We start from the raw sequence: 26,890 nt of genomic DNA, 5'->3' as shown, positions 1-26,890 counted from the left end.
TAAATGCATAAATATTTATTACTATTTTAAATCAATTCTATTTATACCTTTAAACAGACTGTCATTGGAATGTATTTAGTTTGATCAGAGTTTATGCCAAGATATCCACATTATCCTGCATAGTACAAAGGTTGACGGGAGACAGAAAAAGTCAGGAAGTTGTTTCTAATTGGTGACTTCTCAGAGTCTCTCATCAACACTCGAGCAAGATGATGCTGCTGAAGACACAGATGGAGTCTAAGGGAGAGAAAGAGTCAAATAATTGTCTGCAATAGAATTGTGGACAAATACAATTGATACTAACTTGCTTCTGAATACTTTTTTTCTAGTCTATACATTAAGAGTAATTTGAATCTAGTTCAGAAGGTACCAGGCACTCGAGCACATTTATGTTATATCACTCACTCTCTCTCGTGTCTGGGGCAGTGGGATGTATGGCTTAGCTTCCTCCTCCACCTCCTCTCGGACTTCCTCCAGAGTGGCTGGCGTGTCTATCTGGGCTGGTGTGTGTCTTTGGGCTGGGGAGGGGGGTGGGGATGGGGATGGGGACCTGGCTGTGGGGGAGGGGGGTGGGGATGGGGACCTGGCTGTGGGTGCGGGGGTGAGGAGCTGGGGTGTGATGGCCACCCCTTTGGCTTTGAAGTGGTCGTAGGCCTGCTTCCCAGCCACTAGGAGCACCAGTGAGCTGCCGCTGTTACGGATCAACCCCACCACTTGCTGGTGACTGCTCTGCTCCACGTTTACACCGTCCACCTCCACCACAATGTCATCGTCCTCCATACCCACCCTGTCTGCAGCTCCGCCCTTCACCACCTGAGGGAGAGAACACCACAAGGGGTGAGCTGAGTTTGGAATGGTTTGAAATGTAAACAGTTGACAGTTTGCTGAATGACCGGAGTGTTTCAGAGGTACAAAATATATACAAAGTATGTGGACACCCCTTCAAATGAGTGGAATCGGCTATTTCAGCCACACCCTTTGCTGACAAGTGTATAAAATCAAGCACACAGCCATGCAATCTTCATAGACAAACATTGGCAGCAGAATGGCCTTACTGAAGAGCTCTGTGACTTTCAACGTGGTACCGTCACACGGTGCCAACTTTCCAACACGTCCGTTCGCCAATATTCTGTAAGTGCTGTTATTGTGAAGTGGAACGACTAGGAGCAACAACGGCTTAGCCGCGAAGTGGTAGGCCACACAAGCTCACAAAACGGGACAGCCGAGTGCCTCTGGAAGCAACGTCAGCACAAGAACTGTTCGGCGAGAGCTTCATGAAATTGGTTTCCATGGCCGAGCAGCGGCATACCAGCCTAAGATCACCATGCGCAATGCCAAGCATCGGCTGGAGTGGTGTAAAGCTTGCCGCCATTGGACTCTGGAGCAGTTGAAACGCGTTCTCTGGAGTGATGTCTCATGCTTCACATTCTGGCAGTCTGACGGACCAATCTGAGTTTGGCGGATGCCAAGAGAACGCTACCTGTCCGAATGCATAGTGCCAACTGTAAAGTTTGGTAGAGGAGGAATAATGGTCTGGGCCTGTTTTTCATGATTCGGGCTAGGCCCCATAGTCACATTGAAGGGAAACTTTAACACTACAGCATACAATGACATTCTAGACAATTCTGTGCTTCCAACTTTGTGGCAATAGTATGTTTCAGCATGACAATTTGTTGGAATTGTTTCGCTTTGTGCACCGGAGGTCCATACAGAAATGGTTTGTCGACATCTGTGTAGAAGAACTTGACTGGCTTGCACAGCGCCCTGACCTCAACCCCATCGAACACCTTCAGGATGAGTTGGAACGCAGACTGTGAGCCAGGACTTTTCACCCAACATCAGTGCCCGACCTCACTAATGGAAGCAAGTCCCTGCAGCAACATTCCAACATCTAATGGAAAGCCTTCCCAGAAGAGTGGAAGCTGTTATAGCAGCAAAAGGGGGACCAACTCCATATTAATGCCCATCATTTTGTAATGAGATGTTTCGACGAGCAGCTGTCCACATACATTTGGTCATGTTTTGTATGAAATTGAGGTTGTGTTTTGTTCCCTTGATCTTTCCCATATCTGATTAACAGTCTTGTTAAGTTCATGTATTTGGGATGCAGCATCTTATCCGTTCGGCTACCCATTGGGTATAGTAGGTGCTCTACATTGTACTTACCTCATTGATGTACAGGCCACAGACCCCCTGGATACTGTTGAGGTGGAAGCCGTACCCAGCGGAGGTCTTCTCCATCTTACACAGCTTGAGTAGCGCTGTGGTGGCTGGGACAAGGGCCGGGATGCACTCTGGGTAGCTGGGCGGAGGGCTCGCTGGAAGGAGGAATCCCATCTCTTCCAAGTAGAAAAGAGGAGACACGCCTCCCTGTGGAATATCACAATTAATCTCAGACCTACATCTCAATCCCCACTATAGTCTTTACTGCCCTGTCTCTCTGGCCACTTCCTGAGCCTGTAATATATGCTATGATAGTTACCAGGAAATGACTGCCCCTCAGCCTTTCATTTAAAAAACAATTCTGTAGGCTTTTTGAATGGTCTTCAAAGGGCAAAAATGTAGCACAATGGACTTAAGTGCAAAATGTTTATAATATGCATCTGGCAGAAGTAAATAACACATACTTTTACATATATATAAAATTATATAATTGTGAAGCCTGTTCGAAATAGCTTTTTGATTGAAAATGAAAAGCACTCAACAAATGTAATTTAATGTTATCATTATTATTAAAGATTAAGTGACATGATCTGGAAGTAAAGTGGAAAAGGAGGTTACTTTCACTGAGTATTCAAAAAGTTGAGTGCTCATCAGGATCAGCTCCCCCCTCTCATTTAATATAATCCAAAAAGGAAAAACTGATGCTAGATCAGCACTCCTGCTCTGAGACACTTAAACTGCCCCAGATTTGTATGCCTATGTTCTTTAGCCAACTCCTTTGACTGTTGTTTCATTCATTTATTTCCTAAATCCAACAGGAAAGATTTGTCCCTGACTACTCACCATCTTGTAGAGCGTGTCCGTGTCTTCATCGACCACCAGGAGGCAGCACTTGTTGCCACATTGCCTGATCCTGTCCACCACCTGCTCATGGCTGGAGCTGTCCACTTCCTCTCCCTCCACGGCAACCAGCCTGTCCATCTCCTTTAGTCCCGCCCTATCAGCTGGGCTGCCCCTGTCAATGTCCTTGATGAAATGGCCTGCAGGTGGGACGATATTTACAGTGCATGTCCTTATTGTGTAAAATGACGCAGACTGATGACTGCTGTTGGTGAATAGTCTAATATTAATAATCCTATATGGCTATTAGTAGATGTGTTGTTATAAGGGATTCATACATTCTGAAAAGTCTTTATAACCGCATCTTAATGCATTATACTGGTTGGCTTTAAGTAAAGTGTAACCAAGTTTACAAAATTCACACACCACACAAGCATACACACCTGTCTTGTTAGGCTCAGCCTTTAGGAAGTATCCATAGCCATCTGATCCTTTGAACAAGTCTACAATGCGTGGCTTCAGTGGGAGGAACTTCACTGTGGCTAGCCCCGCACCAAGCTTGATGCGTTTGTTCTTGTAGAACTTGTCTGTGTCCTCGTCCACCAATAGAAACATGATTCTGCTGCCTGATGCCTTGACCTGACAGAGAGGCCACAACAGGGGCTCTTTAAGGATGGTGTAATGTCAAATAATTATCAGATAGAAATGAATTGTGAAGAATAGACTTATGTAGAATAAAGACTTATGACATATCTTTCCTTAACCAATCACATTTGTTTCTGCTCTCAAGGCAAAGCTGCCCTTAGAACAAAGATGGAATCAGGAAAACTGATTTGCCGAATTATCATTGTCCCAACTCTTGCATTCTGAGTGAGTCCACATCACTAAGGTATTGCCATGGTCCACACACACCAACACAGTCATGAAGAGGGCATGATAATGCCTCTTCCCTGTCAGGAGGCTGAAAAGATTTGGTATGGGCTACAGCTAAACCACTGAGAGCATCTTGACTGGCTGCATCACTTCTTGGCATGGCAACTGCTTGGCATTCGACCACCAGGTGCTACGGATGGTAGTGTGTATGGCATAGTACATCGCTGTGGCCGAGCTCCCTGCCATCCAAGACCTCTATACCAGGCGGTGACAGAAGGCCCTAAAAGGATTCCAGCCACCCAAGTCAGACTGTTCTCTCTGCTACCGCACGGCAAGCTGTACTTATACACCAAGACTGGAACCAACAGGAACCTGAACAGCTTCTATCCCCAAGCCATAAAGCTGCTAAATAGTTAGTCCAGGTAGCTATTTGTTAACCATTTAACTATCTGCATTGACCCTTTTTTGCACTAGCTCTTTTGACTCATCACATACGCTGTTGTTACTCTTTATTATATATCCTGTTGCCTAGTCACGTTATCCCTTCCTGTATGTACATATCTACCTCAATTACCCATGCACATCGACTCGGTCCTTGTCCCCCATGTATATTACTCATTGTGTATTTTTTTCCATGTGTTATTATTTTTCTATTTCTCTTTTTTTCCCTGTGTATTGATAAGGGCCCATAAGAATGTAACTGTTAATCTACACCTGTTGTTTACCAAGCATGTGTCAAATAACATTTGATTTGAACATGTGTTGACAGGCTGTAGAATAACATGACAGATATTGAACTTAAAGTTCGCCACAGAGTAGTGTAAATATGGGGTGAATCCTAACCTTCTCTACTATCTGGTCATGAGTGGCGTTCTCCATATTCTCCCCGTTGACCTCTATCAGACGGTCGTTGGCCTTGACCCCTGCCCTCTCGGCCGCACCCCCTGGGTTTACCTCTGCCATGAACATGCCCACCTCACCTTGATCAGGAAATGGAGGAAAGAAAATGGAGTTTAAAACAGAATCATAAAATCATTATCATTGGATATGCAAAAGACGAACAGTATAACACCCCTACTCTTACGAGAAGTGCCATGCAATTTTTAGTGACCAAGGAGAGTCAGGACACCGATCCGAAAGATGGCACCCTACACAGGGCAATGTCCCCAATCACTGCTCTGGGGAATTTATTTTTTAGACCAAAGGAAATAGTACCTCCTACTGGCCCTTCAAAACAACTTCCAGTAGCATCTGGTCTCTCATCCAGGGACTGACCAGGACCAACCCTGCTTAGGTTCATAGGGAAGCTAGCAGTGGGATGGAGAGTGGTATGCTTCTGGCTATGCGAGACAATGATAATGTGTTTATTTCTTGCTTGATCAACAAGCAAAAACAGAGGTGACAAGACTTGCTATGTGTCCCATCAGCTGTATCACACACAATCAAAAAAATAAGCAAAGAGATTACATCTGTGTGTGTGTGTATGTGTGCCCCACCCCTCTCACCGTTGACAGAGCGCAAAGAGAAGCCGTAACCCCCGCTGGACTTGGCCAGGTAGCAGAGTTTAGGTTTGGGTGCCTCTCCTGCAACTCTATTCATGGTGGGCTGGGTGGGTTTGGGGTGAGGGTCAGAAAGATCCACCCCCTCAGTCTTGGCCTGCTTGTAGGATGCCACATCCAGAACATGGAAGGTGACGGATGCACCACTCTCCTTCACCAGGTCCACCACCTAACCCAGGGCACACAGCACAAAGAGATGGGACAAAGCATGGTATGTTGCTACAGCAGTACCTATGGCTCTAGAGTTATCTAGTAATTCCACATTTACCAAACCCAAAATGGTACCTACTCAAGGCACTACAAGATTTGATAGGTGTGAACAATACCAGAGGATAAGGTTATTACCATACTATTATCTTACTATTACTATGTTGCTTACACCTGTAGAATTTAAATACAATAACAGTGGGAGAAGCTAGGGGTTCATGTGTAATTGGACAACTACTATCCCTGTCAGCTCCCCTCCCCTCCTCACCCGTGAGTGGTCCATTTCATCCACATAGGTTCCGTTGACCCGGAGAATGCGGTCTCCATCCTTCAAACCCGCCAGCTCGGACGGCCCGCCCATCTCAAGGTTCCTGATCAGGTGACCATCCTCGCCTTTCTCCACCCTCAGGAAGAAGCCAAAGCTATGACCTGGCTTCTTACTCAGAACTATCACCCTGGGCTTGTACCCAGCCATGTCCTACAACAGACACCACAGGGTAAGAACACAACACGCCACACCACATACTGATGCACACAGTTACCCTCTATTTTTACCCAGCCATATCATGCAATGCAGACAAGAGTGTGAGAATGCTAATACACAAACTTCCCTTCTACTCCCAACAAAACATTTTTTTTTTCACCCTCAAATCATCCCGTGTGTAGCAGTGGTAAAGCCGATTAGATCTAATCTCAATGTCCTAAACTCCCACATTGTCAGACTTGCCAAATTACCTCAATAACGCAATGTGCTGTAAAACGTAGCTATTCTGTAGCAGCTCACAGGTACATACTGTACGGTAACTACACCCTCAGATAAATGGAAGTCAATTGGGTGTGGAGTGGAACAATTGCACAACAGAAATCTGATTGGTCATATAGAAACAGAGAGACAAAAAACACAATTTTACACAGAGATGTGACAGTGTGGGGTTGTGCTGAAGACAGTGGTCATTGATTACACAGATTGATACTTTACTGACAGACCTCTGGGGTGTATTCTGACAATCATTACGGGCGAGTCCCTAACTCACGCGCACACACACCAAGATCTACACTCTTGAAGACCTTTGTTTTGGATAGTTTAGCCAACTGCTGACATCTCCAGAAGAAGGTTAACCTGCTATGCCAACTTTTCTGTGGCCGCGAGCAGGGTGTTAATGGTTAACGGCAGCCAGGGCCAGCTGAAGGTGCGAAGGGCTCTTTTAACTAGAATGTGTGAACTTTGACCCCCAGATAAAGAATGTCAACGTAGGAATCCTTATAATGTATAATACACTGTTATCACAGGGAGAAAGAAAGATGTGACGGACCTGTCTGTGTTCAGGTGTAAGTGTAGTGTAAGTCTGGGTGTGGTTCTGTGCTGATATTTATCTGTCCTACAGTTTGCTCATCTATTTCCAACTGTTAGATTATGGTGAACACTAATATGTCAAGTTGTATCATTTAATCCATTACATAGTCACTGTAGATTGCAGTGTCTGCTGGAAGAAGATGGAGTCCTCAACTCCTTTAAGCTAGCCCAAGATGACAATTGCAAGGAAACTCCATCTACATTTGGGAAGAAACCTTGAGTGTAACCATGATGCTCTTTAGAGGGATGATATCCCATGAGTTTGAATCCTCACTTAAGTGTGGGGGGTACATGTCACATATTAACCCTAAAGTCTCACCGCTAGAGAGTTATATGGAACCCCTCTATCCACTGCTCCTATATCTCTGATCTTTCTCTATGTCAATTACACTCTTACAGAAAACACCCGCCAACACCTGCCACAAATAAGATAACCAGTACATGCAATATAAAAAAATGAGCAAATCGTAGAATTGACCATGTTAATAAATACAGCATTAATTAGAGAAACAGTAGAACATTCACTCACCTCCTCTTGTCTCTACTCCCAGTCCGAAGGAGGAGCTCACCTAATGCTCAGGTGTTCTCTATCTGAGTCTTCTCTCTCTCTCTCTCTCTCTCTGAAGGACTTTGACAGTCCAAAGGTTGACCTAAATGCTGAGCTATTTAACAGTGTCTCATGGCAGGAGTGGAGATGCATGTCCGACAAGGTAAAAATCTGTCGATCTGCCCCTGAACAAGGCAGTTGACCCACTGTTCCTAGGCCGTCATTGAAAATAAGAATTTGTTCTTAACTGGCTTGCCTAGTAAAATAAAGGTAAAATAAAATGTCTGAACAGCCCAGTCCAGGTAACCCTTTAAAAACCACTGTTCCCAATCACAACCCAGTCATCTGTTCAGATGGTCAAAGGTGACAGAAAATGGTGGAGAAAGCTACTTTCAATGTCAAGGATCAAGGCTTGGCAACATAATGCAGGGTTAATGGGAGCGAAGACTGGCTGACTGTGGGCATATTGCCAGGATGGAAGAATTGCCTGTTTTATTATGGAAATGGACTTTATCTGTGGTACGATTTCTCTCCATGGATGATGGAAGTAAATGAAGATAAGGTGTATCAGAACAAACCAAGCCACCAATATGAGGGGAGTCACACCCAACTTGTGAAAAGTTTGTTGGTCACGTGTTTCAGGAGCGGAAATAAAAGATCCCAGAAATGTTCCACAAAAAGCTTATTTCTCTCAAATGTTGTGCCCACATTTGTTTACATCCCTGCTAGTTAGCATTTCTCTTTTGCCAAGATAATCTACCTGACAGGTGTGGCATATCAAGATGATGATTAAACATCATGATAAAAGGCCACTCTAAAATGTGCAGTTTTGTCACACAACACAATGCCACAGAGGAGCGTGCAATTGGCATGCTGACTGCAGGAATGTCCCCGAGCTGTTGCCAGACAATGGAATGTTAATTTCTCCACCATAGTTCTCCTCCAACTTATTTTCTGAGAATTTGGCAGTGTCCAACCAGCCTCACAACCACAGACTACGTGTAACCATGCCAGTCCAGGACCTCCAAATCCGGCTTCTTCACATGCGGGATCATCTGAGACCAGACACCTGAACAGCTGATGAAACTGAGGAGTATTTCTGTCTCTAATAAAGCACTTTTGTGGGGAAAAATAATTTTGATTGGCTGAGCCTGGCTCCCCAGTGGGTGGGCCTATGCCCTCCCAGGTCGAGCCATGGCTGTGCCCCTGCCCAGTCATGTGAAATCCATAGATCAAGGCCTAATGCATTTATTTCAATTGACTGACTACCTTATATGAACTGTAACTCAGTAAAATCGTTGAAATTATTACATGTTGTGTTTACGTTTGTTCAATATATATCCGCAATTGAATAAAGAGAGGCACGTTCCTTTTCAGTTTCAATAGGCATATCATGATGCTTCTGTAGCCAATGGGTGTATCCGAATACCGTACTAGCTTACTACATTCTTAAACTGCATACTCACTTCGGTGTTTGATGTAGTGCAATTCACTCATCTTTTCTGACTTGTGTTTGACAACAGCTGATAATCAGATTATATTGACACACTACCAAAATGAATGAATGGCGGGGCTACAATAAGCTCGCGCAGTCTCATGTCAGAATTAGATATTCATTCAAATGTCAAATTTCAAAGTTGTCCCAAATGTCAAATTATGAATTGTTTAAGCTTAAGTTTAGGCAATAATGTTTAAGGTTAGGGTTAAGTTTAGGCATTAACTTAGGGTTTTGGATAGGCTTTGAAACAAATCTCAAAAACAACTTTCAATCGATGGATTCAAACATGCAACCATTGGCACCAGATGTTGTTCCAAAGGTCAAATTTCAAAGTGATTTCAAAGAATATGGACTTGTATCATGGGTGACTTTGCTGGGGTGTCAACGTAATCATGCATTAGATGACTCATTCGGAGTACTGTTTCCGAAATTTCACATACTTAAAATGTACGATAGTATGAGTATTCGTACAGTGCCAGTGTTCGATGTAATGGTTGATTGATCTATGAAGAATGTTTTATTGTCAGGGGAGCCAGTTTGGTACTACTACTAGGGTGTCACATAGCCTAGCCATTAAGAGCGTTGGGCCAGTAACCGAAAGGTCCCTTGGTATGAATCCCCGAGGCGACTAGGTGAGAAATCTGCTCTGGATACAAGTGTCTGCTAAAATCGAAATGGTGTGATCTGGTTGGATGAAACTCTTCCAGTTTCTGTGAACAGCTTAGAACAGTTTAAAAGTAATGAATCCACTCATATCTGTCTGTCTTTTACTCACTTATGGTCACTATAAAGCCAGACACACAGCTTGTCCAATGATATCTAGACGCATCTCAACTTAGTTATCAGTATGACAAAGTACAATCTTTGACAACTGAGTTTAGGGTGAAAGATTGAAATGTGAATTTGCTGGGACTGTTACAATCTGATCTGGACCAATACATACCTTGATGCTGGTAATCTGGGTCCATGTAACAGAGGTTTGAGAGGGTTCCCCCAGCTGATCTCTGCCTCCTGCTGTCAGGACAGAAGAGAAAATAAATAAATATTCACTCAAGGGGAAACCCATTTTGTACGACAACTGCAAGCCAGATTTATGAACTGGTTGTAGTTGTATGGGATTGATGACAATGAGACAGTGAGATGAGAGAGGGAGAGAATCAAGAAGTGTGTGCATGTGTGTTTGTGTGTGTCATACACAGATAGGTGTGTTATTGTGTGTGTGTGTTGTCGATTAGGTCAGAGACAGAGAGTCTGATGGGCAAGGGCTGCCCGAGGTCAGCATTCACTCAACCATTAGTCAAATCTGAAGTGATTTGGTGTCTGCACACACACAATGCTGGGTGAGAGATGAGGCCCCATACGCAGGTGTGTGTCCCTGGGGTAAACAGTAGAGGCAAGATGGAGCGTTGTTCAGCCAGGGAGAGAGATAGAGAGATGACCCTCGATCCAGGCAGGTACTTACCAGGGGCCTGGAGCTGTGTTTGAACAGATTGATGTGAGGGGCATCGGATAGGACAGGAGCCATGCAGGGCCATGAGACTTAGTGTGTGAGAGAGAGACAGAGATCCTCTTCAGCTTGAGAAAACACTACTGTCTGACTCATTTCTGTTTGTGCGTGTGCTTGTGAGCGTGTGCGTGCGTGCGTGCATATGTGGATTGGACCTGCATGGTTCAAATACTATTTTAAATATCTCAATTACTTTCACATTAATTTTTAAATAACTATTCAGATATGTTTTATTTGAAAAGACAAGTAATTGAATATTGGAATACATTTGGAAATATACTTTAAATGTATTGGCATGTACTGTATTTGAAAATAATCAAATATACTCACAGGCCTTTAACAAAGGTATTTGAAAATCATTGTTTTAATACGCATTTGAAAACACATTCAAATAGTAGGCTATTTATAGGAAATAATGTGAAAATACTATCAAATACTTCCAATTAAAGTAGATTCCGGCCAAATTATCTGAAAATACTCAAATATGGATGTAGGAAGAAGATCCTAGCTTTATCACCCTGTTGCAGGAGACCGTTCATGCAATGCAGGACATTTTAAACTGTTTAAATGTTTAAAAAGGCTTCCAAGTTTTTTCATAAGGCTGAAATTTGAAAGTGGAGATTACAATTTATCAACCCCTACAAAAATATCCATTAATTACAATCCACATAATAAATCACATTTCCTGTTGCTGCAGGATTATTTCCCTGATGTACCAAACTGGATCAAATTAAGATCCTATATCTGTACACAGAAAATAAGTATTTCAATAACAAACCATTTGAACCCAGGTCTGGTGTGGATACCGACATCAGTGTTAAACCATTTGAACCCAGGTCTGGTGTGGATACCGACATCAGTGTTAAACCATTTGAACCCAGGTCTGGTGTGGATACCGACATCAGTGTTAAACCATTTGAACCCAGGTCTGGTGTGGATACCGACATCAGTGTTAAACCATTTGAACCCAGGTCTGGTGTGGATACCGACATCAGTGTTAAACCATTTGAACCCAGGTCTGGTGTGGATACCGACATCAGTGTGAAACCATTTGAACCCAGGTCTGGTGTGGATACCGACATCAGTGTGAAACCATTTGAACCCAGGTCTGGTGTGGATACCGACATCAGTGTTAAACCATTTGAACCCAGGTCTGGTGTGGATACCGACATCAGTGTGAAACCATTTGAACCCAGGTCTGGTGTGGATACCGACATCAGTGTTAAACCATTTGAACCCAGGTCTGGTGTTGACATCAGTGTGAAACCATTTGAACCCAGGTCTGGTGTGGATACCGACATCAGTGTGAAACCATTTGAACCCAGGTCTGGTGTGGATACCGACATCAGTGTTAAACCATTTGAACCCAGGTCTGGTGTGGATAACATCAGTGTTAAACCATTTGAACCCAGGTCTGGTGTGGATACCGACATCAGTGTTAAACCATTTGAACCCAGGTCTGGTGATAACATCAGTGTTAAACCATTTGAACCCAGGTCTGGTGTGGATACCGACATCAGTGTGAAACCATTTGAACCCAGGTCTGGTGTGGATACCGACATCAGTGTTAAACCATTTGAACCCAGGTCTGGTGTGGATACCGACATCAGTGTGAAACCATTTGAACCCAGGTCTGGTGTGGATACCGACATCAGTGTTAAACCATTTGAACCCAGGTCTGGTGTGGATACCGACATCAGTGTTAAACCATTTGAACCCAGGTCTGGTGTGGATACCGACATCAGTGTTAAACCATTTGAACCCAGGTCTGGTGTGGATACCGACATCAGTGTTAAACCATTTGGAGTCATTACTGTTATACCGTCCGGGTGTAATCAACATGTCATCCCAGAGAGAGACCATGATGAATAACACTCCTTCCAGCGGGTAGCAGTCATCTCTCTCTCTCCCAGTCTCTCTCCCTTTCTCTCGCTCTCCCTCCTTTGATTTGCACTTTGATTGGCTTGTTTAGGTGGGTAATTGGATCTGCAGATTGAAGTACCAGGCTAATTCAAGCTGTGGATAGTTTGGGTTATGGGGCCTGGAGAAGTAGCGGACAGTCATCTCTCTCTGAGTGAGAGCAGTTTGCATTCTCATCACTCAACCACGGGCCTGTGTGATAGTCCCTTCTCTTCACAGCAATACCACGCCTCAGCAGGCAGCTCGCTGCTACAGTACAACAGGTCCTTTGATTATAGTAAAGCTCGTGTTACAGCCAATCCAGTGGCCCATTCATCTCTGCCTGCTTACTTCAATGTGGAAAATATGTAAGTGGTGGAATAATATGGTTTAGCATATACAAAAATGGTTTGTTTTTGTAATTCTAATCTATGGAATACAAAACACCTGTGCGTTTTGTTGATGTATGTATTTTCAGTAATTTATGTAATTCAGGGCTCATCTGTAAAAAATACATTAAAAAAGACATGATTAGATACGTCAATAATAATAGACTATAGATCTCCTGAAGTCATAAAGTAGAAGTCTATCGTAATAAATGAGTCCCTGCAACAATGAGCGTTCCTAACTGCTTTCTCATTTTGAAGGCCTACTCCAATTGTTATTATACAAATCTTATAAAATCAATGTGGGTTATTTGCGCACCACTTGAGGGCGCCATTGGAGCACTCAGTTGGCCATTCATAACTTTCTACCCCAGAGGACCATTGCCCCACACTCCCAACAGCGTAGCCGCAAACAGAACCAACGACCAATCCCGCGCTCTCCCCACCCCCCATGCACTCAGCCTTTCCCCATATTACCCGACCGCTGCACTCTGCGCTCAGTCCGAGCCGCAGTCACTCCAACCGGCGAGGCGCAGCGGCACCGCGGGGTCCCCAGCCTTCCTGCAGTGCAGAGATCCACTCAACTCATGAACCCATACTGGCAACTGAGAACTTCAAGGATACCGTGAATGTGTTTATTAGGAAACAAAATAGGAAAATCTACAGACAAACATTTAATTTGGTTGGAGTATTTTTTGAAAGATTTAGGCTACTTACACATGTTTTTAGGGTTTCTATGGACAGTCATATGACCACAGCAAATGCTCACGAGCAATAATATAATGAGTACTTTTGACATTTCTCTTTAAACCTCAAGATGGATTTACAAACCCTGAACGAGACCTCTGTGTTCTTGGAGTGTGTGGAAGCGCAAGGCGCAGCGTCAAACGGAACGCCGAACTCCAGCCTGGAACTCACTAACATCACCACCTGTGGAAACGCTTACGTGGTCCTCAAACCGCAGCATGTCAAACAGAAAGGTGAGGAACCGGCCACCTATATTTAATCAAATACGCCAAGCCAATGCATTTTCACGAAGCTGACACAAAACCCAATTCACCATAGCCTACATTTCAACAGCAATAGGCGCTCAAACTACCGATTCGTTCATATTTCGCTCATTGTCCAAATACCAGATACAAGAAAACCTATTTTAAGCAAAGTTAATCTCAACTGGTAAACGCGAAGCGCAAATTGTCTAAACATTTTACCATGATTATATTCTAAAATTTAATTTAATAACAAATCAAATGTGATATAATAATTGGTTCCCAATTAACATCATTTTAAAGGGCTGGAACATCATGTGTTGATTGTAGTAATCAGTGTCCCATTTATTTCTAAGAATTGTATGACAACCGAGTCAACCCTAGCGCAGATGCGTAGGTATATCACAAATTAATTACAATAACTTGTACAGTGTGTGTGTACAAGTGGTGTGGGTGTGCCCGCGCGCGTATGTGTGTATACAGTGATGTAGATTATTAATATGGGGACAGCAGAGAAAGCAACAGCGCATTCATGTATCCAGCCTAGCTACAATCCAACTCAATTGAAACCATACCAATTCACACTTATTCAGAAATTCTCACGCTTGGGAATACACCCCCCTTTAAAACCATGACTACCACCCATCCTTTGACAGACATCAATACTGCATTCTCGACCATAAATTAAACTAGTTCCCATTGATCCAGTGTAGCCAGAAGACTGAGGCTTTACCCTCATACCAAAAGGTCAGCATTGCACTTTGACTAAATGTTTCAGCTGAAGACCTATTTGTCCACTTCTAACAAACAAACAGTGTCTCCTTCCCACGCTGTTGTTCACAGCTAGAGCTGTGTGTGTGTGTGTGTGTGTGTGTGTGTGTGTGTGTGTGTGTGTGTGTGTGTGTGTGTGTGAGACCGTCTCTCAGATCAATCATGGACTGATGTGGAGAGACATTTGATATCCAGTGAAATGTGGCAAAGACAGCATTCCCTTACGTTAATTTGCTTCTGTCAGTGATTGAATTTGACATGCTCACACCATAATAAACATCTACTCTGACTGCCAATGAGAAATGGGCTGGTGTCAGGTGTCAGAAAATGTAATCAAATAAATTATACTAACCTGGAAATAGCGAGGGGTGATACAGAACAATTATTATTACAAACCAATTTTCGTCATGACATGACTGAGGTTTCTTGTCATACAGGAGCGGGAGTGAATCGTGCATCGCGCCAACCGTTATGGAATAGAGTCACATCCTAAGGGGGGGTGGGAACATTAGTCAGAAATTCGTTTTGGTTAAGCAGAATGTTAATAGATGTGTGTTTGTCTCTAAATAGTCTATATCTACACTCATAAAAATAAAAGTGCAAGTTGTAACCAAGTAAGGTTCTTGAAAGCGATGCCATAGGGGAACCATTGTCTGCATGGTTTCTGAAGAACCATACATGGAATGGTTCTTTGAAGAACCATGCAAAAATGCCCAAGTACACAAATATTGAGACAACTTAGCGCACGCATTTTTCCCGTTATAAATCGGATTTGTAAAACTGTGCTCGCGTGAACGAGCCTCCATTCACCTGTATAATTTGGAATTATTAGGACAGGGAATGCAAAATACGAATTGTTCTTCAATATTTAGTTTACCAATAGATTATTGGGTTTATATGACCTGCCTTGATATAGTCTATGAGATTTAAATCGGCAATAGGCACGCACCGCGATACTGTAGGCTACACTTATTTGACATAAGCTACCGGTCTCTTTACTGTATTAGCAATACTTTATGCTCTCTGGAAAATGACTGTGTCCGAACGAGTAAACAATGGCAAATTGTTGTGAACCTGTCAGCAGACCGTTTGAATTCAGCAATGTTCTATATGAACTTTCCCCCCAAACTAAATATGAGCGACTGCCCGCGAATTCTGAAACATTCTAGGGGAGGCTACAAAAAATGCAATTGTAGTATTACTGTTTGTTCTACTTTACTTTTTTTGAAGTATTATTGATATTCATTACTGCATTGTTGGGAAAGAGCAAGTAATAAAGGCATTTCACTGCACTTGTGCACGTGACAATAACAACTTTAAACTTGATACATAGGCCTACTTCAATGTAAAATATCAACTGCACTGCCTATGATATTGCAAAACTTGAAATATATTAAACCTATCTATTTACTAGACTACAAGGTACAATTGAATGAGAGATGCACATGGTTATTTGTTCTATGGCTCATTCGGGAATATTAACCCATCAAGGCCAAAAAATGTGAGGAACATACTGCATTCTGCAATGGTTATGAAAATAAATAGGAATAATGTTTGTCTAATATCGATTTATTTTGGACTTCACTTTTCTCACTAATGCCAAATGGTGGCATTCTTGTTAGCATGTTTTCCTGATTTTTGTTTTTTATGAATAAGCTTTTCACCATTTGCACAAAATATTTACTTGCCAGCTTTCAACACAACATTTCAACCACTAGCAGATGTGCATACACATAGTCTAAAGTTTGCCAGGAGGTGAACACATTCTCACATCAATTACTTTAAAAAAAAATGAATGCCAACTTTTGCGTGAAAACTGGTGGACACACATTTTGGGGTATATTTTGTACATATGCACTGTTTATAAATGACGCTCCATGACTGTTTTTGAATGGCCCTACTTTCAGAGTTTTAGGCATTATTTACCAGGGTAGCTTTCGAGTGAATTTGAGAGTTACCAGTACCATCCATGACTGTGTTTGCTACTGATAGAGACATGGTTGTTGCATTCATGAATGTGCAGTCCTGAGGACTTCAGAGTAATATCCTAAGTGAATTTGTTGTATTTAAAATGTAATACAAAGCTTTACCCTAATATAGTGGTTAGAAACTAATAGTTTACTGGCCATATCTGGCCTGCAAATCACATTATGGTGTCTTGCAAAGAGTGTAATTCCTATTGGAATCCAGCCAGAGTGGCATATCTGACATTTTGAATTTGATTCCGAATGACTGCCGGGGTTTGGAAGACTAAGATCTGATACTACCTTAAATATATAAACTGGAACAACCATTTCACTAATGGGTGCAATAAGTCCAGGATTGGAATTGTTTAAAAACATTTGTTATTAATATTTCAGTAGCATAAGATTAATTAATCAATGCACAAAACAGAGTTATGGGAAAACATATATGTTAATGATTGGCATGGTTTTGGTTCAACTCTATTCTTAAACAGCAACACTGGGGTTCTTTTACACCAATGTGTGTTACTGTAACTTCTGTGACAGTTTTCGCACCCTTATCTTGATAAGGCAGGGTTTACACATACAAAAACACACACCACCAGTCCAACGGGAAGGGTTAACATGGTTTATTTTTTAAAAATCAGATAGGGGCAAGGTTCCTGATATACAAAACTCAAACAAACAAAGTAAATACGTCACCATCAGTGGAAGGGCCTCCACTCTTGGTCTTTGGGGTTCACTCCTTGTTGAAATCTTCAGTTCCTTTATTCCGGTAAACCTCCTGCTCCACTGTATGCTCAGTCTCTCCAATCTCGTCCTCGTTCACCTGCCGGGGTCAAAGGAAAGACAAAGAAAGCAAACCCAGGGTGCAGTTAAGTAGAGGCCCCTGATTGGTTTCACCTGTCTGCCGTTTAGTCTCTAATTACAGCTGGAGACAGGTGTGGCTGTTCTGCTGCAGTCTGGCAGTTTCCCCTGAGCTGTCCATGGCCCTGCCTCTGGGGAATTACTTCCCATTGCTGTCCATGGTCCTGGCAGCCAGAAAACACAGATACCTCGCAGGCACATACCGTCCATCCAACAACACAACCCCTGATATCGTTACACTACATTTACATTGCTCTTGTACAGAGCGAATTACAGGAGCAATTAAGGCTAAGTGCCTTGCTCAAGGGCACATCATCAGATTTTTCACCTATTCGGCTCAGGGATTTAACCAGTGACATTTCTGTTACGTGCCCAATGCTCTTAACTGCTAGGCTACCTGACACCCTTGACTCTTTACAGTGTTAATTTAACTCTTGATCAACACTAACATTTTACACTGAAAAATCAACACTAGTTAACTCTGGCCAATTTGCTGTGTGATATGAAAGGGACACATCTGCAGGCTTCCATACATTTCAAGAACCTTTTAGAATTCTGAAGAACCGTAGATGCCACGTCAAGAACCCCACACTTACCTCAACGGTTCTTTATCGGCCAAGAATTCTCCAAGGAACCTTAAGAGCTGAGGAATAACCATTTCAGGACCTTCATTTTGTTCAGTGTATTCAGTCTTGACACCAGCTTGTAGGATACTAGTCCATACCACACCTTGTGTTCCTTTCTGTAGTGGTCTTTGTGTGTGTGTCTGCATGCGTGGATGTGTGGACCAGCTCTCTGTCAACAACAGCATTTGGTTCAAACTGAGGCTGCGGAGGGAAAGGGGAGAGTTTTGTGCTCTTCACTGTCCTGTATGTAACAAACACTAAATTTCAACAAGCTTTCACAGTCTCACTGCAGCATCCAACGTTTGTCCATAAAAGTCAAATGTTGAAGGTTAATTATAGGCAATCATTCTGAATTGTTAAGGGTTAAGGATTGTGATAGGGTTAAAACAAAAACAACTCAACGGTTAAGTTTAGGCATGAATTCCGAATGGTGAAGTGAAGAGTTAACAAACAAGTGCTCCTTGAACCCGCAACCCTCAGAGCCGGAACTCGTGGCTTATGCCCATCCGCCATCCCTATCCACTAATCTGGACCGACGTGAAATTTTGCAGTAGATCTTGAGTGACCTGGCTATATACTTAGCATACCCCTCGGGATCTGCCACAAGTTCCAACTGGACCACACAGACATTATCAGACTCGCATGCACGTATACGCACGCACACACACACACACACACACACACACACACACACACACACACACACACACACACACACACACACACACACACACACACACACACACACACACACACACACACACACACACACACACACACACACACACACACACACACACACACACACACACACACGAGGACTGTGATCGCAGCTGCTGCCATCATCTTTAGTCACTCAGTCACCTTAACAATTTCTCAGTCTGTCCCTCTGTTTCCATCAATGTCTCTCTGTCCCTATGTGTTTTGCTCAATGCAAAGTATTTATAAAGCAGTAGACTGATGCAGACAGACATACAGTGCAGCTGGTTGAATCACATACAGGGTTGAGTGATTTCATGGCAAGCCTCCGTGACCAGAGGACTATCGGATCAGCTCTAACGGATTCAGACTACCCACACCAGCTTCACTGTCAACGCTCTACTCATTGTAAAATAGACGGCCATTCCTGATTTAAACTATTTTTCACAGGACTGGGATCGTTTCCATTTAAATTCCATCACTTCAACATCAATTGACTTCGGATGCCAAGCAATTACATTTAAATTCATCATGTGAATCGATGGAGTTGAAATGTAGTTGACCCTGGTTTGTGTTAAGGTAAAGCCTGCCATCATGCATGACTGTAGACTGCATGGGCTATCATATCAAGAGACGTGACCCCCGACAAGTCATCTAACATGGCAATGAAACACACAGCAACTCTACAGGTCTTCTGGCAATCTCTCTCACTAGCCACAGTACATCACTACATACAATATCACAGTGTTATAGCTGCTCATAATGGATATTATCTTTTATGAAAGTACTTGACAGTTGACACCTGTCGTATCATGCTTATGTCATCGTAAAGTAGGTTGGTCAAAAGTAGTGTATTGTGTAAGAATAGGCTGGCATTTGAGACTCAGGCTTTGTATCTGTAAGATATTGGCACACTACCTCCAGGTTTCTTTCTCATTATTTTTCTCTTGCACATACTCCATCATTCTCTTTCATACTTTCTTGCTCTCATCCATTTTCTGTCCCATTCTCCCCTTTTCCCCCTCTCTCTCACACACTTGCACAACGATTCTCTCTCTCTCTCTCTCTCTCTCTCTCTCTCTCTCTCTCTCTCTCTCTCTCTCTCTCTCTCTCCTCTTTAGCTCTTTAGCTCTATCTCTCTCTAGCTCTCTCTCTCTTTTTCTCTCTTTCTCTCTCTAGCTCTCTCTCTCTCACACTTGCTCAACCCCCTCTCTTTCACACACATTGCTCAAGTTCTGTTGTATTCCTCTAATGGAGGTGGTCTATCACATCACTGTGAATTTGTAGCGTTATGCTGTGAATTTGACAGTAATTTATAGGCAGCTAATTCGCAAGTAAGTTACTGAAAATGTGTGTTATTAGTTTAAGCATACGATGTTTGTCTATTGTTGTGACTTAGATGAAGATCAGATCAAATTTGATGACCAATTTATGCAGAAATCCAGGTAATTCCAAAGGTTCACATACCTTTTCTTGCCACTGTATATCTACTGTATAAGCAGGGTACACTGTAATGGAAAACTGTCATTTTTTGTTTTATCAACAGTAAAATACTGTGAAACGTTGATAGTGTAAATTATTGTGCATTGTGGGAGAATATTGTGGGCGGGGAAATAATTGCTATTTTGTGGTTATAGTGCCCCATCGATTTAAAATTTATAGGGGAAGACAGGAGTTGCAGCAAGCCTTAAAGCTTTAATGGTTGAGTATTTTTCCATGTCCATTAGGTCTGTTTTTCCCCTGTAGTCTATGCCAGTTTGGAGGCCTATTTTAAGAACATCCCTGGTCATCCCTACAGCCTCTTATCTGGTGGACTCACTAAATACATGCTTCGTTTGTAAATTATGTCTGAGTGTTTGGAGCATGCCCATGGCTATCCGTAAATAAATAAAAAACAGAAAAATGATGCTTAGTATAAGGACTTTGAAATTATGTATACTTCAAATGTTGATACTTAAGTATATTTGATCAATTACATTTACTTTTGATACTTGAGTATATTTAAAAGCAAATACTTTTAGATTTTTACTCAAGTACACTCTAAATAAGATATTCCTTTAGGGTTTATTCAAATTAAAACTGTGGGGGAACCCCTATAAGTTCTTAGGGGAACCCCTTAAAAGGGTTCTTCAAAGAACTCCTTTTAATGGTTCCGCGACGAACCGTTGAAGAACCCTTTGGGGCTCATTTTTGAAGTACCCCCTCTCCCCTAGTATTATTGTTATTACTACAAATAATACTAATAATATGCAAAACAATAACCCAATATTTTAGTTGTCAGTGTTTATTATGATTTTAAGTGGCAAAGCAGTATTCAAAAATCCAAATATGGATTCACAAACTTCACCCTCCCTCCACCTCTGCTGAATATAACTGGAAACCTGTTTGATCTCCATGCACTTCAAAATCATTCTGGCTATGGATACAGAGAACATCAACACATTAATATCAACACGCCAGAGGATAAACCCATTGGACTTGGGGCTCTGCTGGGAGTTATAGCAATTATACAGATGATTAACAAAACATGCACATGACAGAATTCATACCCTGGTTTATGTAGGTAAATGTGAATGAAAAAAACTATTTTGATAATGGTTTTCATAATAATACCTTGTCCATAATGTCCTTGCCCATGGGATATTCATTAAAGAGGTAAGGGAGTAGGATGGTAAATGTGATGTGCATAACATAACATACCAATAGACATACCTTTGTATGCCTAATCATCTATATACTGGAGGGCACAGATACAAAAGTGAGCAGTTCAGTCATCTGCTCCCAATACAACTAGCCTTCAATATATTCTTATAGCTTACACATTCTTACCTATTTGTTGATTGATATCCATTGACTTGTGTCCATTTTCTGTTTTAGAAACATTTGAACAAATTTGAAAAGATAGATGGTGTCATCATAAAACAACCTTACCTTAAATTAAGATCTTTATATTTTTCAGTTAAGTGCCTGCATCTGCTGTCCTTTCAAATTCAAATCCAAATGTTTCAGTTGGGCAGTTCTTAGAAGAACCCTTTTGGGGCAGTTTTCAGTGCCAAGAACCCTTGTTGAACCCCTCATTTTTAGAGTGTAGTATTTTACTGGGTAACTTTCACTTTTACTTGAGTCATTTTCTATTAAGGTATCTTTAATTTTACTCAAGTATGACAATTGGGTACTTTTCCCACCACTGGTAAGAATCGTATGATTCCAACGAAGCAGACTCAGTTGGTGTCATGTTTATCTGCTACCCTGTTCCCTGCTGACTGTTTAAGCTAAGCACACTGTGAAAGATATCTGTGCAGTGCAGTTCTGCATGATCAATCCGAAATCTGCAGTATTAACTGTGATATGGCCTCTGCAGAAGTCAGTGCATTCATACTTCTCCATTTTGCTCTACAACCCCCACAAGTGTCACAGGACTTGTTTGAAGGTAGCCTATACAAACAAATGGAAGCATTTGTGGCAACAAAAATAAGGGGTTTAAAATGTGTCCAAAAAACAAAAATATTTCTCCTAGATATAGGACAGACACTTCAAAACCTTATTACTTAGGATTTATTCTTTGATTGTCTTTTTTTGCCATTTATGAATGTGTTAATCAATGCGTTTCTATGAGCTATAGTAGTAAAGGCCAAATTCAATATTTTATCAAATATATATCTATATTTTTTTAATTGGACACCTAAAGGAGTCCTAAAATTCAACAACTTAGACTTTTAGATGTTAGAAGATAGAGTTTGGGAGCAGCAAAACAGTTAGCGGACATCCACTTTTTATCTACGTATTGTACATTATTTTAGCCAGCTCCTGTTTCATTTTTTTCTGAAGCCAGAAGCAGGCTAGTATCAGCTACATTTATGCCTTTACTAGACTATGGGGATATTTTATATATGAATGCTTCCGCTCAGTGTTTGAGATCAATTGACACCGTTTACCATGGCGCATTGAGATTTTATTTAAACTGCAAAACCCTTACGGACCACTGCACTTTGTATACCAGGGTTGGCTGGCCTTCTCTAGTCACTCGTAGGCTCAGTCACTGGTATACTTTTATTTACAAAGCCATTTTGGGTTCACTACCATCTTATTTGGGCATTTTATTGTTCAGAAATGTGGTGGGTACTCTCTTCGTTTGCAGGACTTCATCCTGCTCACTGTTCCAAATGTCCGAACTGAATTTGGTAAAAAGGTTTTTATGTACTCTGCGCCATCGGCTTGGAACGCCTTACAAAATACTTTTAAACTGGAAGAACTTATCCCAATTTGTGTTTTTAAATCACTGTTGAAGGATTTTGAGGCTGATTTCTTGACCTGTCAATGTTTTTAATTTAGCTGTTTTATGATTTTGTTATACTCTTGTGAATTCTATGGTTTTAACTAGATTACTTGTAGTTTTTCATGTTGTCTGTCTGTAATTGTGTAATGACTTGGTGATGCCTATCTTGGAAAGGACGCTCTTGATAAAAAGAGCCTTCAAATCTCAATGAGCCTTCCTGGTTAAATAAAGGTAAAATGAAAATAAAAAAGGTGTTGGATGTGCGTAGGAGGTGCGACACATGCAGTATTAAGCCATGCAATGAGTGGCCAGGCCTTCGCCACACCTACAATTTTCTTTATTCATCAATCCCAGCCCTTTCATGCCAACACCACCTATTGAGCTCCTAATTCCTAAAAACATTCTGATACTCCCCTGGACCTATAGCACCACCCCAACGGTAAGATTTACCATTGTGTCAAAACAAAGCCCTCTGTCTCAGTGACATAAGGATGAGTTTGTAATGGGCTGTATTGATTTTTATTTTCTACCTATGTCTCTGTTTCCCTCCACCCCCCCAAGTTGTATACCAGGGGTGATTAAGGAGAGAGGTTTCTCCTCTCCTCTCCTGGTACAAACAGCAGGATGACAGAAGTAAATGTGGTCAGGGAGTTATGGCTGATCCCTGCACAGCCACTGAGCAAACAGGAAAGTAATTGGCTTCGATTAGGCTGAAACCTGTGTAACATATTTCATTAGGGAGACAGAAAGAAAGAACGAGGGAGAGTGAGAGAGAGGAGAGGCTGAGTGTATTTTAGTTGTCTTCCCTCTCCATTACCTGATTGTGGTGTGCATGTAGGCACAGACATAAATACACGCACGCACACATAAACACCACAAACCCAAACGCATAAACACACACACCCAACTTAGGCTCAACTTATTAATGAGAATGTGTTTAATTGCAGGTACCTCCAAACACATTCTGAGCCGACACTGAGGTGCTTCCAAGTTCGAGCTGATACAGCATCAGTGTAATGTGAGAGAGAAAGTGTGTGTGTGAAGATATTTTTGTTATTGCATATTGTCATCTTTTAGGACATGTGTTGTGTAATAGGAGTGTGTGGGTGGATTCAAACTTCCTCAGCACCACATAAGCTCCTGAAGTTACTTTCACCGTCATCAAAGAAAGTAGGTAGAATACTTCCTCTTAAAACCTCAGTGTGTGATATCAGGGGCACACAGCTGTTCTGATGAAACAGAGAGAGACCTCCTCCTGGAGTTCTTCCTCAAATTCCTGTTGGGTTTTCAGTATCAGGTAAAGTTATGTCTTTAGCCAGGAACAGGAGGGTAGGAAAGAACAGGTCTGAAGACAGTGGATAAGAATGCCTCAAGATGAAAACATAATATTCAATATCTGTAAATCTGAGTAAATATTAGCACTTCAATCCACATACTCGTACATTCATGGGAAATAACCTTCAATCTAGATAACAAGAAAAAATAAATTATAAGGCTAGAGAATTTGTTCGACCAATAATATCAACGCAGTCAACACCAAAACATGTCAGAGAGTAAGCATGGAGAACCAATTCCCGAAAGAACTAGACTCCTCGACTGACACTGGCGATTTGTGCTTTTCACCACCTGGAATGGTAAGTGTAGAAACCGACTTGTTATAACCGATAAATAATACATTGTGAATACTTGAACTAGTCAGTAACGATATAAAGGAGTTGAAGGCGAGCCTCGAGATGAGTGACAAAAAAGCTGCGACAATGGAGAAAGAAACAAACAAGCTAAAAGATACAGTCAATACTACTGAAATGGACGTTACTTGAAATACAGACTAGATCTATGTGAGAAAATCTGGTACTTACCGGTATTACAGAGAAGCCGGGTGAAGATCCAGAGTGTGGTGAAAGATATCCTGGTTAAAGCGCTACAGATACCATCAAAATAAATCAAGCTCAAAGGTGTACACCGTTTCGGACAGAAAGGATATCGATACGAACGCCCAATCGTTGCCACATTTGCATTTTTTTAGGATAAAATAATGGTTAAAAGCCTGGGCAAAAGACTCGCTGGCACGAAAATAGGCATGGATGATCAGGTCCCGAAGGAAATAGCGGAACCCACTCTTCAAAGTGAATAGACTAAAAGGGAAACATGTAGCTCTTGTAGGCAACAAACTGTACATTGATAACCAACTGTTCTGAGACACCAAGACTACTCCAAGGCCATTCTAAATAATACAAAGTTCCCATAGAGGAGACGAATAATGGAACACCCAATACTATCCATAGAAGAGAATACAACAATTGATGAAGAAATAAACTAGATACACTATACCATTCAAGATAGGTAATGTTATAAAATAATTAGTGTTCAACTTTATACTTACATAATTTATAGAGTGCATTCGGAAAGTTTCTCATGGTCTGAGTCCTTTAGGTGCCTTTTGGAAAACTCCAAGCAGGCTGTCATGTGCCTTTTACTGAGGGGTGGCTTCCGTCTGGCCACTTTACCAGAAAGGCCTGATTGGTTAAGTGCTGCAGAAATGGTTGTCCTTCTGGAATGTTATCTCATCTCCACAGAGGAACTCTTGGAGCACTGTAAGAGTGACCATCAGGTTCTAGAGCACCTCCCTGACCAAGGTCCTTCTCCCCCGATTGGTCAGTTTGGCCGGGCAGCTAGCTTTAGGAAGAGTCTTGGTGTTTCCAAACTTCTTCCATTTAAGAATGATGGAGGCCACCGTGTTCTTGGGGACCTTCAATGCTGCAGAAATGTTTTTGCACCCTTCCCCAGATCTGTGCCTCGACACAATCCTGTCTCGGAGCTATGCGGAGTCCTTTGACCTCATAGCTTGGTTTTTGCTCTGACATGCACTGTCAACTGTGGGATCTTATGTGACCGAATGCTTTGATTTGGTCTGTAGCAAAATTTGAAAGTGTTTTTTACATTGGATAAAAGTAGAGACTTAATTCTGCTTTGAAAGTTGATGAATTTGAAACCCCACTTTTGAGAAAATGACCCTTGAATGATTTGGTATACCTACAGGAGAGCTCTTCTTTGTCTACAACTATATTTAACATCAGTCACACCCTCTTAAGCCTTAGCCACACCCATCTCTTTAACCTCTACTGACTCCACATCCCGCATGCGGGAGCGTAATCATCGCCTGCCACTAAATTAGCATAATGCAACGGACATAAATATCCCTAGAAAATATTCCTATTCATGAAAATCACAAATAAAATATATTGAGACACAGCTTAGCCTTTTGTTAATCACCCTGTCATCTCAGATTTTCAAAATATGCTTTACAGCCAAAGCTAGACAAGCATTTGTGTAAGTTTATCAATAGCCTAGCATAGCATTATGCCTTGCTAGCAGCAGGAAACCTTGTCACAAATAAGAAAAGCAATCAAATTAAATAGTTTACCTTTGATGAACGTTGGATGTTTTCACTCACGAGACTCCCAGGTAGATAGCCAAAGTTCATTTTTTTCCCAAAAGATTATTTGTGTAGGCGAAATAGCTGCGAAATAGCTCCGTTTGTTCTTCACGTTCGGCTGAGAAATCGCCCGGAAATTGCAGTCACGAAAACGGCGAAAAATATTCAAAATTAGCTCCATAATATCGACAGAAACATGGCAAACGTTGTTTATAATCCATCCTCAAGGTGTTGTACAAATATCTATTTGATAATATATCTGTCGGGACAATTCGTTTTTCAGTACGACCGATTGGAGTAATGGCTACCTCTGTATTTTACGCAAGAGTCACCCTGGGAGCCATCAGGTGGCTACTTACACAATGTAGCCGCCTACGGCTATTCTTCAAGCCCATCCATTATCTCAGCCAATCATGGCTAGCGGGAAGG

At 41.9% G+C, this 26,890-nt stretch overlaps 2 protein-coding genes across 4 annotated transcripts in view; one reads left to right on the top strand and one right to left on the bottom strand.

The window, feature by feature from the left end:
- Window positions 1-17,391, bottom strand: LOC118386189 (Na(+)/H(+) exchange regulatory cofactor NHE-RF3-like). 2 transcript variants are annotated; one of them, XM_035773703.2, is made up of 12 exons: window positions 17,260-17,391; window positions 14,990-15,082; window positions 10,504-10,580; window positions 9,985-10,055; window positions 5,911-6,120; window positions 5,382-5,604; window positions 4,720-4,856; window positions 3,447-3,642; window positions 3,007-3,203; window positions 2,167-2,370; window positions 406-813; window positions 1-237 (listed from the first exon to the last, which is right to left on the bottom strand). In XM_035773703.2, exons 2-12 carry the CDS (start codon window positions 15,049-15,051, stop codon window positions 181-183), a joined length of 1,842 nt encoding a protein of 613 aa, XP_035629596.1. In that variant the 5' UTR covers window positions 15,052-15,082; window positions 17,260-17,391; the 3' UTR covers window positions 1-180. The 2 variants fall into 2 exon arrangements, with proteins under 2 accessions (XP_035629596.1, XP_035629598.1); XM_035773705.2 differs by lacking the exons at window positions 9,985-10,055; window positions 10,504-10,580; window positions 14,990-15,082; window positions 17,260-17,391 and adding an exon at window positions 7,526-7,685.
- The window catches only part of LOC118385825 (cholecystokinin receptor), a 72,346-nt gene continuing 58,766 nt past the window's right edge, over window positions 13,311-26,890 (top strand). For both annotated transcript variants that reach the window (XR_008139782.1, XM_052522344.1), the window contains exon 1: window positions 13,311-13,813. Coding sequence is in view for 1 of the 2 variants with exons in the window: in XM_052522344.1 (XP_052378304.1) it covers window positions 13,651-13,813 (163 nt within the window). In the remaining variant the exon portion in view is untranslated. The remainder of the gene's footprint in view (window positions 13,814-26,890) is intronic.

Source organism: Oncorhynchus keta, chromosome 7 (genome assembly GCF_023373465.1).
Source record: "Oncorhynchus keta strain PuntledgeMale-10-30-2019 chromosome 7, Oket_V2, whole genome shotgun sequence".
NCBI classification, from domain to species: Eukaryota; Metazoa; Chordata; class Actinopteri; order Salmoniformes; family Salmonidae; genus Oncorhynchus; species Oncorhynchus keta.
The sequence above is the reverse complement of the archived record's forward strand: the minus strand, read 5'-3'. Positions and strand labels throughout refer to the sequence as shown.

Coding starts and splice junctions, on each gene's coding strand:
- LOC118386189 (XM_035773703.2), bottom strand. CDS start 15,051: ATGCACGATTCACTCCCGCTCCTGTATGACAAGAAACCTCAGTCATGT. Junction 3,204..3,446: donor GGCTGAGCCTAACAAGACAG/GTGTGTATGCTT, acceptor TCCCACCTGCAG/GCCATTTCATCAAGGACATT. Junction 2,371..3,006: donor CGGACACGCTCTACAAGATG/GTGAGTAGTCAG, acceptor GATATTCCACAG/GGAGGCGTGTCTCCTCTTTT.